Source organism: Furipterus horrens, unplaced genomic scaffold (genome assembly GCF_987537825.1).
Source record: "Furipterus horrens unplaced genomic scaffold, mFurHor1.1.pri manual_scaffold_4, whole genome shotgun sequence".
Classification (NCBI taxonomy): Eukaryota; Metazoa; Chordata; class Mammalia; order Chiroptera; family Furipteridae; genus Furipterus; species Furipterus horrens.
Genome location: NW_028327174.1, coordinates 79,499,430 through 79,519,867, shown reverse-complemented (window position 1 = coordinate 79,519,867; position 20,438 = coordinate 79,499,430). Strand labels below are relative to the sequence as shown.

The window sequence follows — 20,438 nt, the reverse complement described above, 5'->3', positions numbered from 1 at the left end:
CAAAGAAGTAACATCTTTTATTAGAAGCCTCAAGATTTGTCTTTCAGAATCTTAGGGTCCAAGAAACAAAAGTAATTCATCAAGAGTTTTCAAAGAAATTCTTTTAAAAATCGGGGGTAAAGTCATTACAAGCAGTTTTCACTTTTTTAACTCCAAATACTTTGATCAAGGACCACCCACTCATCTTGGCCAAAATGTTTTTTCCCAAAAGATGGCCAACCTCCTTAATCTCACATAAACATTTAACACTACGGACTACTGCACTGCTTCTTAAAACTCTCTTCTCTTCTGTTCTGTGAGTCTGCCCTCTTCCTTCTGTCCCCAGAAGCTCATTTACTCTTGTATTTACACTTCCTCCTCTATATCGCAAAGCTTTTAGACTCTATTGTTTTCCTCAGAATAGCATCCACCCACTGAACTCAACTGCCTTATCTTGTCAATGAGAATGAATCCAGTATTTGTTCTACCAGCCAGGTCTCTCTTATATTTCCAATCACCTTGTTAGGCGTATCCATCTGGATGGCATCACTTCATACTGGCCACTCAAACTTAAGATACCTAAAATACAAAAGTTTCCCATATTCCTTACATTTGTTAATGGTAATGGTACTCAATCCTCCCAGAAACTCCAGATGGAAACACTGGGGCCATCTTTGATTCCCTCTAATATTCTAACCTGAATCAAGGCCCATCGTTAATATTTTTAACAGCATTTCACACCCCTTGTCATTCTGTCCACAATGCAGCTTTCATTAATAACATTCAGGTGCTCAAGTCTACAAACCAAAACTACTACAGAAGCTCCTTAAAAGCTCTCCCCAGCACCAGGCCATCTTCCCTACGAATCCTGCACTATCAGACCAGCCTTCCCAGTGCAGAACCTGCCCCAAGTGCCAGTTCGTTATTTGCTTACCACAGATCCAACCCCCTTAGCCTGCCTATTCTAACCTTCTACAATCAATTCTCTTTCTGCCTTTTCAACATTACCTCTGAATTTTGCTTACCAAACCAGGCAATTCACTTTTGTATATGTCATACCTTTTATTAGCAATTGCCTTCTTCATCCTATTTGCTTTGTCAAAATCAGATTCACCCTTTAAGGAGAGAAACTAAAAAAGTTCTTTTGACCTTCCCAATTAGGAATCATATTTTTTTTCCCTTCAAATGCCTTCAGCTGCCTTATGCCCTTTAATCCACTGGAAACTTTCCTCGTCCCCATCCAGTGCATACAGCCTTACACATAGGATTCCTAAAAATGATGGTCAGAGATTTTGGAAGTTTTCAAAACCCTTGCCTCCTCCCTTTTAAACGTTTTAAAAATAAATACAGTTGATAAAAGAATGCATAAAAGCTACAACAATACAGCTTGGTACCCTGCACTTCCATTACCATGCCTCCTAAGCATGCCAACGTGTGTTTCTGATTTAACCCCCTCTTTGTTGTTTAAAAATGATCTACAACCAATAGGGACAGCTCTAAGCCACACACAAACACATTCCATATTTCCAAGTAAATGTTAACAGGAAAAATGTGTTTGTATAGGAGTTGACTCTACCCGTTAAAAATCAACAAGGACAAACCCTGTTTTCTTCCTAGCCCTGCAAAAAGTGTGGACATGACATTATTATTTCATCAAGGAGAATTAATCACATATTTCCAAGTTCACAAGTGTAAGAACATTAAAACTACTAAAATTAGGGGTGGGGGGCTGTTACCTACCTAGCATGTATTACTTTAGGAGTTTAGGTAAATTCGGACATTGACATTTTTTCTCTTTTACTCCAACTATCTGCCTTAAAAAAAAAAAAAAAAAAAAAAAGGAGCCCTACGCTGAAAACACAGTAAGTGAAACAACTTGAGAGAAAAGGAAGAATCCTAATATACAGCTAGGTACCAGAGGCTGATATCAAGTTCCCAGACACGCAAGTCAGAGAGCAGAAACCATGGCAGAGCCAGGGCTTGTCGCAGACACAGGGGAGCAGCACTGTGCCTCCCAAGCTCTGGGAAATGCCTGCTTCCCAACATCTACAGAGCAGCAGGCCTTTCTGCTTGTGTTCTTACTAACTAGCATTTAGCGTGCTCATACTGCAGGCCACACAGTGTGCATGGAGTTTTAAAAGTATTACCTCATTTAATCCACAGTCAATCCTCTGTGAGAAAGATACTACTACTGCCTTCAGTTAACAGATTAAGAAATTGAGGCTTGAGAGTTTAAGCAACTTGCTAAGGTCACAGAGCTAGTAATGGAAGGGTTTAAAACCAGGTTAAATTTTTACCCCTTCTACTTTGTACCTGCAAACATAGATTATATCAGTTTTTATTTATTTGCTTTATTATTTCTCATTATTATTTCGTTATTTGTTCCTATGTGTGTGTCGCAGAAGGCCAGAGCACTTTACTTGCCCTGTGACTCCTGACAGTAATGAATGCAGCCTAACTGCTGGCATGTGAGCTGGTTCAAGTTTCACTGTGATGCCTCACACTCCTCATTGATGCAAAGCCCCAGGAAGCAACGCTGCGGGCTTCACCAGCAAGATTGCAGTTAAGGGTTCAATTGTGTTCTCCAGAAATGATGCATTTGAGTTATTATCCCTAGTGCCTCAGAATGTAACTTTACCTGAAGATGGGGTCTTTGCAGAAATAATCATATTCGAATCAGATCATTAGGATGGGCCCTAATCCAAAATCCAATATGACTTATGTCCCCATAAAGAGGGGGGAATATGGACACAGACACACAGACACACACACAGAGAATGCCATGTAAGATGAAGGCAGAGATCAGGGTGTTATTTCTACAAGCCAAGGAACCCCAGAGGTTGCCAGCAAGTCACCAGAAGCCAGGCGAGGGGTCTGGAACAGATCCTTCCCTCACAGCTCTCGGAGAAACCAACCCTGCAGACAGCTTGATTTCAGACTTCCAGGTCCAGACCAGAAGACAATACATTTCTGTTCTTTACATCTTGCTTGTGATACTTGGTTATGGCAGCCCCAGGAAACTAATACACCCCTCTCTTTCAAAAATTGGAAAGACGTGCAGCCACAGTAGCAAGTAAGAAACCATTCTTTCTATTCTACCTCTGCATGTATTCCCTCAGAAATGCCTCTTAGTATATAAAGCTCACTTCTCACCTCTGGGAAACAGCAGGGCACAAGCTCTCTGACTGTAATAGGCAGGTTGGAAGCAAGAGAGCCAAGTGATTGCCTATCAAGGTAGGCCTCTGCATCACCAGTCCATAACAACCTGATCTCCACTTTGCAGGACCAAGCATGTTTTTCATCACTGAGTATATTTTTCATCAGTGTTATCAAGAGTATAATAATTCTAGGTAAGTTTTAAAATTATAGATAACTACAGCAGATAATTCGCTGGTAGTAATTCTCCCAGTATTTTAGAAGCTAGACTATTAGCAAGAATGATGCACAGGCTGGCAGAAGAGAGTGACCTTATGTTGTAAAGGGGAAAAGATATTTTTTGCTACAGTTAGAAAGCAACAGGATTTTTCTGCATGCATCAGGTAGACACCCCTGCTCTTGAAAGCAAAATTTGTCCTGCAAATATCATCATTGCTTGCACTTGTTTCAAATGCACACTTTCTTTTCCTCTGGCTGTTCAATAGTCACAATTTTTCTAAGAAGCAAGCCTTTACATCTTTCATAATAAGAACTGAATCAGTTATATTGAAAAGAATTACTCTTTAAATAAACTGCTCTGCAAACAAAATTTTAGAGACATTCTCAGTACCTAGGAATTGGCTGATGAATTACAGCCTATTATCTCAGGAACTGATTTACTGTACAATCCACAGAATGTGGAAAACAGGTACTGAGGCAGGCTTCTGACATGACATTTTTGTTTGTTTGCCTAGACCTTATTTCACACAACAATCAATATATTACTATTTACAACACTTGAAGAAAATAGTGATTCCTGAAACACCACATATCAGCAGAGCACATTGTCATTTCTATGAGAAATTCAGCTACTTGACACTTTTTTTTTTGAAGTATTAATTCACCTTAACAATAAGGAGTCTTCTTTCTCTGAAGTACATAAGAATGATTGTCTGATTCATTATACTATCAAAGCATAGGATTACCTTCATGAATAAGACAATGAATGACAAGACAGCTCACCACCACGTTTTTGCAATTATAATTAGCAACACATAACCTCACAGTAGCTTCTAGGCTGTATGGACAATATTTCACCAAATTATTTTCCAATGCTGTAAAAAAAAGTTACTTGCATCATATCCATAATTTTATGAAAAACAGCAATCAGTGGTGCAGAAAACAAGGTAAGGAAGGATAATGAACATATAAAAGTATGGACACTATGGTGTAAATAGTTTGAGTTTGAAAGGCAACTAAAAACTTACTTCAGATACTTCAAGGACACAAATCACAGCAGGAGCCAACATTTAGACTTGTATTTTTATTATTATAGTTAACTTTTATTTCAAGCTGATTATATCTGATCATATGATGATTTATGCAGAATTTCACAAAAACATGAGGTAGGAACTTTTCTATCCCCAATTTCCAGGAGAGGAAACTTGGGCTATGAGGGTCTGAGGAACCTGCCCAAGGTCACAACCGATACCTGGCAAGTTGCTAAACCTGCACTTACACCCCAGACTCCCAAGATAACCTGCTCTCAATCTTTTAGGCCACACCCCCTCTTAATGGAATTTGCCTGGGAAGAGAGGTCTTCCACAGAGGTTTCAACCAAGGGTTAGCCAAAGAGACTGCTGAGGATGATACTTTCAACCTCAGATGAGGCCTCCGAGGGAAATGCTGAAATGATCCCAGGTGGCCCTTCTGAGCTGAGAAAGGCTATGAGCAGCTGGGTACCCCTGAGGCAGCCTCTACATCAAAGGGGAAGGAGTCTTCCTGAAGACAGCCAGAGAAACCCAACCTACCAGGCTGAAGACCACAAGAGCAGAATTCTTGCTGGGACTTCAAGGTTGTTATTCTCTTTCTGGTAACAAAATCTCTGACAATCAAGACAATCAAGTGAAATGCATATTCTTGGTTCATATAAGTAGGCATTTAGGTATATTAAGGGTGTGGTGAGGTAATGGCAAGAAAAGGTAAAACACTAAAAAAAGTCAACATACCTCTATTAGGCTAGATGCTATACACTGTGCAAAGTGCTTTCAAATACACAATCCAATACAGGAGAAACAGAGGGAAATTCCCCTGGCCCCTAGTGATTTCTTTGTGCCAGGCACTATGATGGAAAGGTAATGGATAGCACTGAGGTTCTCAGAGGTTAAGCATACCCACCAAGGTCACATGGCTACTAAGGAGCAGAGGATCTAACCCCAGACCTGTCTGACTCCATCATCATATCCGTATGCCATACCAAAGAAACACAATGATTACCCAGGACATGAAATGGCTATATTTTTCAAATAATACTGCATTATTCAAATATACCACAACAACATGGTCCTATGAAAGAAAGAATAAAGAATAAAAGCTAAATCATGTGGTTAATATACAGTCAAAATGAAACACAAATAGATTTATCACTTTTCCCTCACAAAAGTTTGCATTATCACCTAAATGTCCACTACTCTTGTAAAGTTGTCACCTACTTTTTAAAAGCCTACTCTCCAGTGATTGCATAGATTACAAATATCACTTAACATACTATTTTTAAGCTATAGAGGATGCCTGACTTCAGAAGGACACATTAAATTTAACATGCCTCTTACTTAACACATTGCGTACGGATGGCAAGAATTCTCGTAATTTCTAAAAGGCATTTAAATTCCCCGGTACGCAATGTGTTAATACAACTTTATTGCATATGCTCTGCAGAACACATTTTTCTTTTCCCCTCAAATACCCATCTTAACAAAGTTATTCTTAGACCAACTACTTAAATTAACCTGGTGGAATAGGCTGACGTTATTTTTATCAATTCATTTCACCAAAAGATAATGGAGGTTGTTGAGTAAGTTAAATGTATGTGAAGGACCAAAAATAGTTGGCCATTATATGTGTTAAAGCAAATTCCACCAGGTTTCCCTGAAAACTTTTCACTAGTAAAAGCAGAACCACCAGAGCCCTCAGCTGGTGTCAGTCTATTATAAAACTTATTTATTTTTTTACAGCAAATAAAATCATTCTTCAGCCTTGTGTCAAGGTACCTTAGTAACCAGCCCTATTTTTCCCCCTCTCTCCTGCTCAGTGTTTCCACTGACATGCCAGGCTGCAAAGAATCCGGCCAGGTCACCCTGACTACAAACGCTCTCTCTTCCCAAGAAAGCTTCACCCCCTACACCACCTCATCTTCTTAAAATCCAACAACACAGAAGGCCCACAGGGGGCCTCTCATAGTCATCTCAGACACACGCACTGTCTGTCTTCTTCACAGTTGGCACTGTTTTAAGTTTCTGGTGTGCAAAACTCACCTGGTATTTGAATACATCTTGTTACTTCTGAAAGGCCAGAATCATCACTGATCACACAAAAACCTTCATCTACAACCTAAGAAGGAAAGGCAGGGGAAATTATTTAATCACGCTCTCCTACTGGAATCCTGAGGAAACCAACATTCACAAAAGGCAACCAACCCTACCTCCACCTACTCAGACACAAATACAAAGCGGAATACACAGCAGCAGTATATTGAGGTGTGGGTAGGAGTTTTCTATAGTAAATAGAACTTATGGAATAAACAAACTACCTTAGTCTATAATTTTTCCTCCAGTTCAAGAAATTCCTTAACAAACTATTCCACGTTGCCTTACACATCTTAGGATCCTAGGGTCCTTTTCGGTATTTACCCGAAAGGTTCCTCTTGACATCACAGCTACCTTTCCTTGACAGCTTACCACATGGCACAGACTGTTCCTGGTGGCTTCACGTGAATATTCACAAGGATCCTATGATTACTGTCTCTTTTTCTGCAGATGGAGAAACCGAAACTCAGAGTAGCCAAGTGATGTGCTTGAAGTCAAACGATCGAAACTAAGGCAAGTCTTTCTGGCTTTCCACTCTAATCTCTTAACAAATTTACTGTCAAGAGAAGGTTAAATTCACTTTCTCAAATTGGAATACCATATATTACAGGAACTGGAGTATCACTTTCACATGTTTATAATAGATGCCTTTATAGAAAGTAGGGGTACAAATAACTCTTTTGACCTAATTCAAAATAAAACCATAAGTCGCTTTTACTTAAAATGTGTAACAGCTAAATTCACAAGACTACAGTCCTCCACTTGTTCCTGGAATCAACATCCTCTGGTAAGGCAGAACTTGGCCCGTTCTCCGAAATGTCACTAACAATATACCTCAATTTATCTCCCCCAACAGAAACCCTTTTTGTGTGTGAGTAGATGTAGTGGAAGAGGGGAAATGTGCATCATTTATACCTTTCAAGAACAAAAGAAGAACCGCAGCTCAATGACAAGCAGTACAAAGAGAGAGGACAAAGGCTAACAGGAGGAGCTAGAACGGGGCTCACGCCCCAGGAGTCGGCACTAGCTGAACAAATTGCAGGCCTGTTCCCTGTCTCACACGCCGGTCAAGGGCACCAAGCTGCCCCAGGACCACGTCACATGTGCCCTCTTCTCACGCATCAACAGACCCTGTGCAAATAAAGTGAACAGCTGCAAGTGAGTGACCACGGCACCCTGCAGCCACTGAATTGTAAAGAAGGTTTTCCATCAGAAGGCTGAAAACCAAATATGTGAAGTTTACACTGTGAGTACAAAGCAGCTGACGTTGAAAAGCTTCCCTGAAGATCAAGGAAGCATAAAAGTTAAGTCATTTTCCCAAGTCTCATATACAGTAGATAAGCTTATTAAGAACATTGTAAGCTATGCTAATTGGCTCTGGGGTTATATATCTCCTTTGTTTGTTCCAACTGAGCCTTCACATGCTGCAGTGAATTGGTGAGAGACACAGTGTAATAAATCTATCCAAAACTAAACAGCGTTAGGGTTTGAAAGATGCTAATGAGCTTCAGTGTTCCAACTTGAAAAACTCCCATTCCCACCCTTACACCAATTACTAACTCTTAAGTCATTTCTGACTGGCACAGGAAGAAGGCGTGTAAAAGCTTTCAATTCCTCATGCTACTAATTCCTTATAACAATTAATATTTTTTAAGTGCAATCAAGTGTCATTTGAAATAGTAACACTAATTTAGTCACTTATAATGAATGCATGTGCTCCTCTGTACATAAAATATCACAGATAAATTGGATTTATATCATTTCATTGGAAAACTCTATCAACATTAAATAATGCTTCTTAGAAGTTATTATTTTCAAATAAGTCTGTACCTAAATTTAGAATTGACATGTTTTAATTTAAGAGGTAAAGGCTGACTTAATTATTTCGATGATCCTTGAATAAAGATTAAACGAGACATAAAATGAAAAAGTGACAAATACGAAGTTCTTTACAAATTTTAAATATTAATTAATAGCCTTATAACACAAGATCTAGCAGGTGAAAGAGTGGAGTTTCTAAAAAGGAATATAACGTTCTATCCTTTCTTTCACCCATAGTTAGGTCTGTGTAAATACCTACGCAATGAGGACACACTGGAAACTATTCAGAATAATTAACTAAAATACTATTGTGTAGTTAAATACTGAAGTAGTTATGTGTGTGTGTGTTTATGTGTGTACACTCTATCAAAGGGTGTCCTGCTAAAGAAAAGAAAAAATACAGCACACTTCTGAAAATTACAATGTAATTATAACAACTATACAACACATACTAATTTTTGGCAGACACTGACTGTGTTTTGTGGTCCAATTAGAGCTTTGGCATATTTTAATTTGCCATAATTAAAACATGAATTGTGCATATATGATATGGCAAAGCACTCAGAACCTTTAGAAAATCAAAGGTGTATATGATGATATTCACCTCCCGATCCATTTATTATGTGAAAAGAACATGTAAAAGTAAGAGTGAGAGGAGGAGGGGGACGAAGGAGTGACTGCTTCATGGATGTAGGGTCTCCTTGGCAAGGCAGGAGGTTGTTGAAATGTTCTGGAACTTGATAGAGGTGATGGTTGCTCAACATTGTGAATGTACTGAATGCCACTGAACTGTATACTTTCAAACTGTCGTACTGAATTCTTCATTAAAAACATAATAGGTTATACAGAACATCTTGTTCAGTCCTTATAATGATACTAACATATCATTATCCCTATTTTTAGATAAGAAAAGCCAGGCTAAAAGTGGATACACATCTAGTAAATGACAGTAGACAGATTTTAGATCAAGCTTGTTCAAACTCTTCTCACTGTGTCTTGCATCTGTGGGAATTCACCAAGCATGGCAAGAGGGGGTGGGGTGAGAAAGTACACTCTTGATCAAGTAAGAAAGAACAGCTAAGGAAAGCACAGGGTATATGGCATGTTCTGAAAATGACAAAAGGCCTGAATAGTGAGAGTTGGGGCAGGTGGGTGATGAGGACTAAGCTTAGAGCAGTAGCTATTACACTGAAACATAAGCCTGTCAAAGGCCCTATACACCTGGGAAAGAACATGGACCTTTTGTCCCATGACCTACATCAGTAGTTCTCACACTGTGGAATGTATCAGAATCACTGGAAGGCTTCATAAAACACAGATTTCTGATTCACTTGGTCTAAGGTGGCATCTGTGAATCTGCATTTCTAACAAGTTCCCAGGGATGTTGATTCTGCTGGTCTTGTGGCCATATTCAGGAAATTCTGGCCATATAATCACACTTTTTAAAGTGGGAGAGCAATGTGATTTTATATTCATCTGGAGATATATATATATATATATATATATATATATACGCACATGTGTGTGTGTATATGTTTTAAATTTAAGACTGGTAGCAGAGGCTAGATAAGAGGTTATCACAATATCCAAAGTAAAAAAAAAAACAATAGAAACTTGTACTGGGATAACAGCAAAATGGTTCAGAGGTAAGGATATTCATGACCTATAGCTATATTAATAAAGAATAAAACACCCTAGCAATGTGGAAAGGTCAAAAGCTCAAAAATTGAAATTACACATTTACACATTATGGGAACGCACTTTATGGAAATAACTAATTAAAGGGTAAGTCATGTAGAAAGAACAGTCAAAAGTGAGGTAGGTTTTCTAGACTAAGTTACAGAGCTAATGGTTAAGAGAGGCACCTAGTCTCAAAAAGAAATCAGACACATTACTAACACAAGTGGGAGCTATGCCCTTACCATAAGAAAAGTTGTAAAAAATAAATAAATAAATGAATAAGCTTTCTTCCAGATAAATATCAACTTCAGAGGGAAGGATTTAGCAACTTCGTTGCGGGCTAACTTTTCTAGAACTGTGGCTTCTCCCTAGGGTAGCAACCTATGATGTCTCCTCCTGAAAGTGCTTTCTAATCAGAGAAATCTACTAAGGTTTCAGCTTCTTTCATTGAATGATGCTAATTACGGGTAAGATTAGAAACTGTGTTACTGAAGTTTAAAACATGTATTCTTGTGTATGCTTTCCACTCCAGGGAAGAAATAAAACACACCCAGGATGATTTGCTTACTGGGCTGTACGTGTATTCGCAGAGTGTCTGCAGAGAGGAGCATCTGATCTCAGACACAGAAGCCCAGAGGTGAGGATGCCCACTCTCACCACGCCATCCTAACGGACGGATGAGCTCATTGGACCAGCTCTCCTAAGCAGGGGTTGAGCGGCACTACAGCACCTCAGCAATTATTACATATTTTTTCCAAATATAGGAAGATAAGAAGATAGAAAGGGAGGGAGGAAGGAAGGGAGAAAGAAAGGGAGGGAGAGAAGGAGGGAGGAAAGCAAAAGAAGGAACATTTTTTACGACACATTGAATCTGGTCAAGTAATTTCGTTCTCCCTAGCAAGATAAGTACACCCATTCTAAAGGGAAGTCACGAAGGGGAAAAAAATGCTATCAAATGACATTTCCAAATCAAGGCAAAAAAAGTATTGGTATTAAAGAAATTTCAAATCTTGAGTTGTTCAAACAGGAACAGTAAATCACAGCCAGAGAGAAAACCAACTGTTCCAGGCCTAACCCATGCCTCCACAATTGTGACAAAGCACAAAGCACAGGGTTCTGGACCTAATAAAACATGACCTCGGGCAGTTTACTCATCTTTCTGTGCAGTTAAAAATGAAGGCTAATATTAATAATACTTGCTTTCCCTATTTCACAAGTTAAATGAGAAAAGCAAGTCAATAAAGCATAGAAAGCAAACTGAAACCATAATATATCACAAACTCTTATTCTATGTATTCCTATCAGGATCTTCCAGTTGACTTAAGATTACACAAGATGAAACAAATGCCCATCAAGTAGGATTTTTTTTTTCCTATAGTATGAATGGCACGGATGTCTTTAGATCCCCTGGCTTCTTCCATCACTACTGTTTCTCCAGAGTTGATCAAGAACCAGAATTCTACATATCCCAGAGGAGAGCCTGACTCAGTCACTATTTCTACACAACTTTAAATCAGACATGATGGCATCTTACTTCAAGTCAGTGTTGCTCATACTAGATGAAAAGACAACCTTTGTTTAATGAATTTGTTCATTGCTCATATTGCTCATGCCATTGATTCATCATAGTAACATTTATTTACGGAGTCCATGTGTCCCTGTGTCTATTTCTCATTTTGAATGTTTCTTGAACATTATAGTATGTTATATCTACTCATGCTTCTCCCTTTAATAACAACTTCTGGAATTCAGCATACACGTAATTATAGCCCTCAGGTTATAATCCTTTTTTCCCTGATGCTGTTTTAGATGACCCTGATGGGCTGGCAAAGCCCCACTTCCCATACCTGCCATTCACAAGATTAGAAAAGCCATTTCACTTTGTTTATCCCACGTTTCAGTGACTGATTTAAAAATGACAAAGGAATGAATCTAGAGACTTTAGGAAGCCATTTGGCAAAAGGCAACAAATGTTTTATCATTTGAAAGAAGCATCCCTCATTGAGTTAAAACATCTGGTGACAGACATAAATATGGAACACGCTTTCCTTTAAAAGTCAATTCAGAAATTCTTGTTTCTGAAAAGTGAAGAGAGAGAAGCTGCAGGGGATTAGAACTTCAGAGCTCAGAAAAAGGAGACCCAGGACAGGCCAAGGACCGGAGAGCACTTAAGTGCTTCTGGGAGCACAAGGGCATGTTAAAGGATATAATTATAGCATACATTAGCCAGAAACACTGAAGTGCCAATGAGAAAAGATGTGGTTATTAGTTCTCCAACTTGCAAACTGTCTGGGCGGGCTGTGAGGGTGAGAAGGGAAAGCAAACTAAGGTGGTAAGTTTTTCCTCATCATACTAGGAAGACTGCAACTAAACAAATTATTAAAAAGTGGAGAGCCTTGAAAAATACAAAGAAGCATGTAATAAGGAGAACTAATGTGGGGGGGTGAGAAGGGGAGAGGGGACATATTTACATTCTGAGCACTGCCAAACCCCCTACGGCCCCCCTACACCCCCCTCCCTGCAAGCAACACACTATGCACTTTATTGCTGGTTCCTAGCCTACCAAACATTGCTTATTAAAAAAAAAATCACGTAACCGTGTAAATTGTATCCTCAACAAATATGAGCCATTTAATCTTAACTTTGCTAGTAGTTACAGGTACCTGCAATGATGTAAGAACTTTGACTATTTTCACTGAATTTGTGGAAAAATGCTTATTTCCCTTATTCTAAATATCTCTTCAATATATAAATGGTAAGAGGAAGTAATGTTATCTCTGTACTTGAATAATATTGCCATTATAAACTCTCCCAAAAATAAAGGGCTCTTTACCCAAAAGATGTTTTTACATAATACTGTAATATAATAATAGAATTTTCTAAATCAAATCATATTTAAAATATTAATTTTTTTTTTTTTAAGGAAACTCATGACAGTCATTTTGTAAAGAAATCATTAAAACACGATCGGGACACTGGTAAGTCTATTCCTATCTCACACCAAAATGCCATTTTTGGAAAGAAAATATTACTTCCTTAAAATAGGGCACTTTATCAGGATAAAGCAAGGGGGAAAAAAGTTTAACTCACTGTTAGTCTAAGGATATTTAACATTCAATATCTGTTTTTAATCAGCTAAGAGAAAAATATAAACACAAATCTTTGTAAAAATGATTAAATGAATTAGGTCAAAAATAATTGTAAGGGATACAAAGACTTTTTTCCTTTATTGATTTGAAAGAGAAAAAAATTTTAATTTGTTCTTCCACTTATTTATGCACTTATTGGTTGATTCTTGAATGTGCTGCGATGGGGGATCGAACCCACAACCTTGGCGTGTGGGGACCACGCTCCAACCAATTGAGCAACCCAGCCAAGGCCAGGATACAAAAACTTCAAGAAGAAAATCTAGCCAGCAACAGTCTGGGAAGGTTTAACAAATACTAACACTACAGGGAAAAAGATAAATTCATTTACATATAGATGGTTTCTGTATTATTCAAACCATTTAAGAGTCAAGTCTAAACATCAATATAAACAATTCCTTAATAGTATCCTCTTTCCAATTCAAAAACAGTTAAAAGAGCAAATAAGCCTTTCCAAATAAAGCAGAAATTCAGTTCAGAAAATAAGTCCAATGACATTTCATACATTTTATCTGTTAGTCATTTCATTCAACTCACACCATCTAAAATTAACTTTGGGAGGGCAAAAAACACAGAAATATATTTTTTAAATATCTGCTTCGCCTATTAGAAAATAAAAATATGAGGAAGATTTGTACCAGTCCCCACTGGGTATAATAATTAAAATGTACAACCCCACATCTCAACCAAAACATAATGTGCTAGAAATAAACAGGCTGATGAAACTCACTGAGCAAACAAAGCACTGTTAGGGATGAACGCAGACTGGATTGTTATACAGGCTTCTACAGCACGATAAAGACAAATAAAACAAATTAAGCACTTTTCATTTTCTCTAGCTTGTAATAAGAAAATAGGTATGCATGAGGAAATAATTTTTAAATGTCACATACATAAATCAACTACGGCATAAGTAGAGTAAAAATAACCCTTGGGGGGGAAACATCTACAACAAGATCCCTTTCCACGGTATTTGCAGAGACTGACGGAAATTTCTCAGTAAAAACTCTAAGGGGCTTGAGACATTTTACTCAAACATGTCAGGCCTGGTCACCGCTGGAAGAGATGTAGCAAAAGCCATACTCTAACCAAGGAACTCCCAGTAAACAAGTCTGCAAAGTCAACACTGAAACATTAACTCACCAAAGCTACTTCAAAATGACAAATGTTAAGTTTTTGTCCTCCAAACTTAACCAAAGGTCTAGTTTCCTACCCAAAATTCAGCTGGTGAAAATAAATTTCAAAGTACAAACTGGAGGAAATTAACTCAGTACCACTGATTTCTGTGTCAACATGATAAAATGACTGGAAATAATGAGATAAAATAATCCCCACCTCTGATCTGTGAGAGCTACTACAATTTATTGGGCAATATGTAATGTACCACACCTTATGACATCTTTCCATTATAGTTTATACTGTTACTTAAATTGGGGTGGGGGGGATAATTATCTTTCCAGGTGTGTATGTCATGATTTACAAAGCAGACTGCAATTTATTGAAAAAAGAAGGTTGAAAGTTAGATGGTCCTTTGTATTTTTCTAACACTTTGCACACATGTAGATAGATACATATGGGGTGATCTGGTCTACTGCTTCATAAAGGGAAAAAAGAAAAGCTCAGTAAACAAACACAGAAATCAGGAAAAGAAAAAGAAATACAACAATCAGAGCAGCTTAAGTATCTGTATCCTACAGGCAAAAAAAAATTTAAAACACCTTAAAGACAGCAGTCACTGCAGTGACCAAAATCTGGGAAGATACTGAAAAATCAGAAAAGATGAGATACAAAGCCACCTTAGAATTTTACTACACTAAGCCCTCCAGACCTGTGGATTCAACTGATCCTATACTAAAAATATTTGGGAGAAAAAAAGGTTATATTGTTGCCAAGGTGAACTTCCATGATTGCTGGTTGCATCTGTTCTGAGCATGCACAGACTTTTTCCCTCATCATTATTCCCTAAACAATATGGTATAACAACTGTTTGTATGCCTTTTACATTGAATTAGGTATTATAAGTATTCTAGAGATGATTTAATGTATATTGGAGGATGTGTGCAGGTTATCTGCAAGCAAATGCTACAACATTTTATGTAGGGGCCTTGAACAACTCTGGATTTTAGTACTGGGGCTACTGGACCAATCCCCCAGGAGACCGAGGGAAAACTATATTTACTCAAATCTTATATTGAAACACAGAAATAAACTCCTACCCAGGGCCTTCCATCTAGCAGATACTTAACAAATACCTGCAGAAATGAACCATATCCTCGAAGGATCAGAGGCCAGCTCTGAGCCCTGGTCTCCAGAATTATGAAGACTAGAGAATCCTAAAGTAACACACGGAACCAAGCTTTAGGTTTGCAAGTCAGGTTTGATGGTGAGACACTGTCATTTTTATTCTTCAACGTCATGATTTTCTTTAGGTTATCTTGTTACTATCCTAGGATATTAAAGTAAATGTTGTAATAAACACTCCTTTTGTTGCTGCCTTACCTTGTGAAGTCTGCTTAAAGTATGTTGTCCAGTAATAAATAGCTAGACAGACTGACATAGATTTGTGTGTGTTTATATATATAAACACATATACACAAAAACATAAAAACTCAATACAGAGGCACATATGTACACAAGTGGATATATACATTATAAACAACTACAAGTATATCTCATAAAACCTAAATTCTGTATCTCAGAACCAACTCCCCTCTACCGAAAAACAGTGAGAGGCTGAGGAAGATAGAGAGAGCACACAGTCTCTATGGCAATTCTGTCCATCAAAAACATAAGTTTCCACAGTTTTTAATTATTGGCAAAATTAAGAATTGATTTTATATAAAGTCCATCGATGGACAAACCATATAGGAAATGATACTGGAAAGAACTCAATAAATTTTAACAGAGATTAATAAAATATAAGTAGTAGCATTTCAAAATATTTAAAAGATTCCTTCAATTCACAATATTTTTTCATGCAAATCAGTCATGGTAGGGGGGCAGGCAGCAGGGAAGAAAATTCTCAGCCAATAATCTCTTATTATAAAATGTACTATGCTTTTGGAAAACAATGAGCTTACTGCCAGTGATTTGGTGAACCAAATAATATTCACCTGCAAAGAAAAGGTTAGATTCTCACATCCCAGTGCAGGAAGAACATGCTCAGGTTTGTTTGGCGTTTTGTTTCAGATTAAATATTAAAATAGCTGATACCAAGAGACAGGATAAGAGGGCTCATGATTATGTACAAGAGAGGGAAAGCCCTCAGTAGCATTTCCCAATTCTGACAAAAATCAAAGCAAAATGGAGTTGTCCCTTAAAATCTTCCCTCATGTTCTGGTACTCAAAAAACTCCCCAGTAGCTCCAGGCCCCAAGGAAAGCCTGCAAAATAAAACTGAGTCCTTGCCATTGACCTGAACCTGGATGCATCCTACATCACTGTATCCTTCAGAAAAACAAAAACCAAAAGAAAAGGAAAATATCTTCCCTTCTGTGAGAGGTAATAGCCTTCCTTTACTCACTCTTATGATTCCCAAATAAAAAAAAACTGAAATAAACTAAATAAAAATTATAATCTAGGCTATTTGCAGAAAAACCTATAGCGACTGGAACAAAACACACACACACACACACACACACACACACACACACACACACACACACACACACAATCAATGACATTCAGAAAGCTCCAGGGCAGAATTTTGTAATAAAGCTGAAGTTCTCCACGAATGAAATTAATATGCTATTAACTCCAGCTGAATATTCTATTTGCTGGGAAAATTAAGAAGCAAAAACTGAACAATGAAGCATGGAATTACCCTGGCAAAATGCTAATCCCACATTTCCTAACCACTTTCAAACTTCCACCTACAGCTGAAGGGAGGAAAGAAGTGAGGTGACCTCACGATGCTTGAGAAAGAAAAAGGCTAGAGCGTTGCTTCCTATTAATGTCCACAACTTCAGCCACGCCATTAGTCATAAGGCATATGACACAGCACAGGATCAAATTGTAGCCCTCTATTAATTTCTGACAGGGTAGAAGGAAACACCAATTTCATCAAACCATAGGAACATAGCAAATACGTCATGCCTAACACTGAACTCCACCTACGGCATATACTTTCCAATAACATACCATGTCAACTTCATGCACCATTTCCACTCTCTAAATATACAGGTGCTCCTACAACACAGCCCATCTTCTCCAGGATACAATCCCCTAGCCAATGCCGTTAAAGGGCATTTTCATGCTCCTCAGGAGGAGCTATGGGACAAGATAATCAACTGGGTTATAAAGAAATACTGAAGTTTCGATCTGTACCTTTTATTAGATTTCCATTTTTTAGACTTGTAATACACAAATTACTACAGTGTAGTATGTATGTAACATATATTTAAAGTATTTACAGTGTATCCGTGTTCATAGGGCAAATTGGTTTAAAAAGAAAGTAACAATAACTATACCAGTGTACAGGTAGCCCTGGTCTACATATTAATGTCTGCTGAGGATAGTTAATGTCAAACATGGTTGTGAACAGAATTCTCATCATCCACGTGCATTCCATTCTAAAACTTGCATAGTATTGTTATAAACATCATTGCAGTTTGACTTATCACAGCCCTAGCAGGTGGCTGGGGGTGCAATCCCAGTTCTTAACAGAGAAGAAAGCCAGGAATTGGAAAGATCCGCCTGGCATTGACTACTGCTTCAGTCCTCTTTTCCAGGCTGTTCCCCCACTGCTCTACCTTATCTGCTGCAGGCTGTCGGCTTCCTCAGATAAAAAGTCACCTCCCCAACCCTATCCCTAACCCTAACCACCACCACCCCACCATGAGGATCTTTAAGTGGTGGAGAAAAACAAGAAGATACACTCTTCACGAAAGGAGAAGTTAGTAATGAACCCTTTCCTCACAGATTCTCACAACATAACCACTTCCAGCCAGATTAAAAATTATCAGCTGCTCTTAGAAGATGACAACTTAGGTGGAGAGAAAAACCAATGACGTATTAAAGAAAACGGCACACTCAGAATTCCTAGGCGTGACACATTTCTACTCACTGCCTACAGGTCAATGCCAATGAAAGGAAAGGTCTGTCTCCATTCACCCCCCTCTTGTTTGTATTTAACAAGAAGACAGAGCTGAGGGATGAGAGGCAAGGAAGAATCTTTAAGTTGACCTTAGGACCACTCAGAGGATGTTTGTGTATGGGAGACACACATACAACTTCTTGTAGAAAAACTACAAAACATTACTTAAAAGGTGAAAACCTCCTCCGCAGCAAGAAAATTGGTTTGCCTTTAAATGCCTGAATTGTTCTAAGGACTTCTATTTAAATGGCTTACTTCTTTTTTAGTACCTATTAATTTTCTCCCACGTTGACGAAGTTATTCAAATCCATTTAGCATCAAGCTCATCTGGCCTTAATTGAAGCAGTTCTAATAAAAAATTCTGACGTGCCCTATTCTCATTATAAAAGAAACTACAGAAACAAGTTTATCAAACCAAGTAGCTTCTCGACATGAGATTTAGTATGCCCATGAAAGACTAAATGAAAGCATTTCCCCCCATAAATACCACATATTCTCTCTGTGCCAAAAGGAACATTCAATATTTTTTGTTAATTTCATTGCAATAAATATGTCACGCTATCAAAATTAAGAATAAAGAGGCTACTTAGAAGTAACTCAAAGTTATTGTACGTCACATAAGCCTTGAGTCCTAATGCTTTACACAGTCATTCACATTGTACTTAGTCTTGAAAGGGTAGAGAATATCGATGTCCACAGGACAAAGATTTCTTTCCATTGTTCTCATTTCAAAGAACGGTTTAGTGACCATGCCCAACACTGATCTCAGAGGTTCTGTTTCAAAAAGTGGCCTTGTAACAAGCTCTCCAAAGTGACCACCGGTGGGGGTCTTTGACTTGCAATGGCTTCAGTCAATGCTTCCATAAGATAAGAATGGCAAAAGACAATATTATTGGTCAAAGCAGTCTGTCTGTAAGGCATTCCTGATCCTCCATCAGCCAGGCACCATGTGGGCCCACAAAACTTGCAGCTGAAATGCAGATACAATGTCGATCAAATAAAGCCAGTAATAAATTCTGGGAGCTATATTTACCCAAGGTCAAGCACACATCATGCATGAGGTCCACAAAATTCTTTCTTTGTGGTCAATGAGTTTCATCAAACAGTAGATAACAATATTATAAATATTTCCTAAACTTGGAGGTCATTTAACCTGCCCTCTCTTTTCAGGACCCTTACTGTTCCTTTATGCAATGTTCACAGTTCACAACTTTAATGTGGGCAGCTGAGATGACCTATTTTTAGGACCCCCGAGTTAAGAATTAAAGTAGTTTAAGATCCTAAGGAATGAACATCCAGTCATCATTAAGAAACACTGAAGCATTAAGGTCAAAAATTCAGTTCTTCGCTGCTTATTTATGTTAATGATGTGATTGCTACATATTTCTATGTAAATCGAAATGTTAAGAGGCTTTTCTCTGGGAATGGGGGGTCTCATACTAGTTATTTAAGACCACCAATGCGGTCTTTAAAGAGGACCCTGCTTTCTAAGCACACAATTGTAAACAGCAACTGGTTGAAGTCCTAATTAGCATTAAACAGGCCCCAGTGGGAACAGCAAGATGACAAGGGTCACTAAACTAAAAAGAGGTCAAGCTACCCAGTCCCCCAGGACAATGCTCAAGATACCCATGCAAATGAGGGAAGCAGCCCAGGCTTGTAGGGATGAGCAGAGGCACTGAGATCTCCACCCTCCTTTTACATTCCTCTCCTAACAAAAATAAAGGAACAACAAAAACAAAGAAAAGAAATCCAAATGGCCTTAATTAATAATCACTTCTGTCCTGGAGAAACAACAAATAAAAGGCAGCTAAGAATATAGCAAAGGCAACCGAGAAGAATTACGAAATACAATTAGCATCTGTGTTAAGATGGGCAGCGGTTTTCTCCCACAACATCCCAGTGTTCCTACCACAAAGAGAAAATCTTGTACAACCAACTGCCAATTCAATTTCTGTTGAAATAAATAATAAAGAACAAATTCCACACACACACTATTCAAAATGTGACAAAGAACCCCTTTCTCAAAATGTACTATAGGACTGTGGTTTTTTCCATTCTAGCAATAAAAAAACCTTTCTTTTTTGAATTACTGTAAGATAACTACAGAAATTACATTTGGAAAAGTTGGAGAGAGGGATGTTCAGCATTTGGGACCCTATTAACTTGTATCTGACCATCAACCGTAATCCGCTGCCATATTTTGATTTGGGTGCTT

At 38.2% G+C, this 20,438-nt stretch overlaps 1 protein-coding gene across 4 annotated transcripts in view; it reads right to left on the bottom strand.

Annotated features, from left to right (window-relative positions):
* TMTC2 (transmembrane O-mannosyltransferase targeting cadherins 2) overlaps positions 1–20,438 on the bottom strand; it is a 396,110-nt gene that overhangs the window by 286,732 nt on the left and 88,940 nt on the right. Inside the window, exon 1 of one of the 4 annotated variants that reach the window (XM_090273678.1) lies at positions 6,429–6,490. The exons of the other annotated variants lie outside the window; for them this stretch is intronic. Within the exon in view, the coding sequence (XP_090129804.1) occupies positions 6,429–6,445 (17 nt within the window). The 5' untranslated portion in view covers positions 6,446–6,490. Of the gene's footprint in view, positions 1–6,428; positions 6,491–20,438 lie in introns of those variants that run through there. 4 annotated transcript variants of the gene reach the window in all.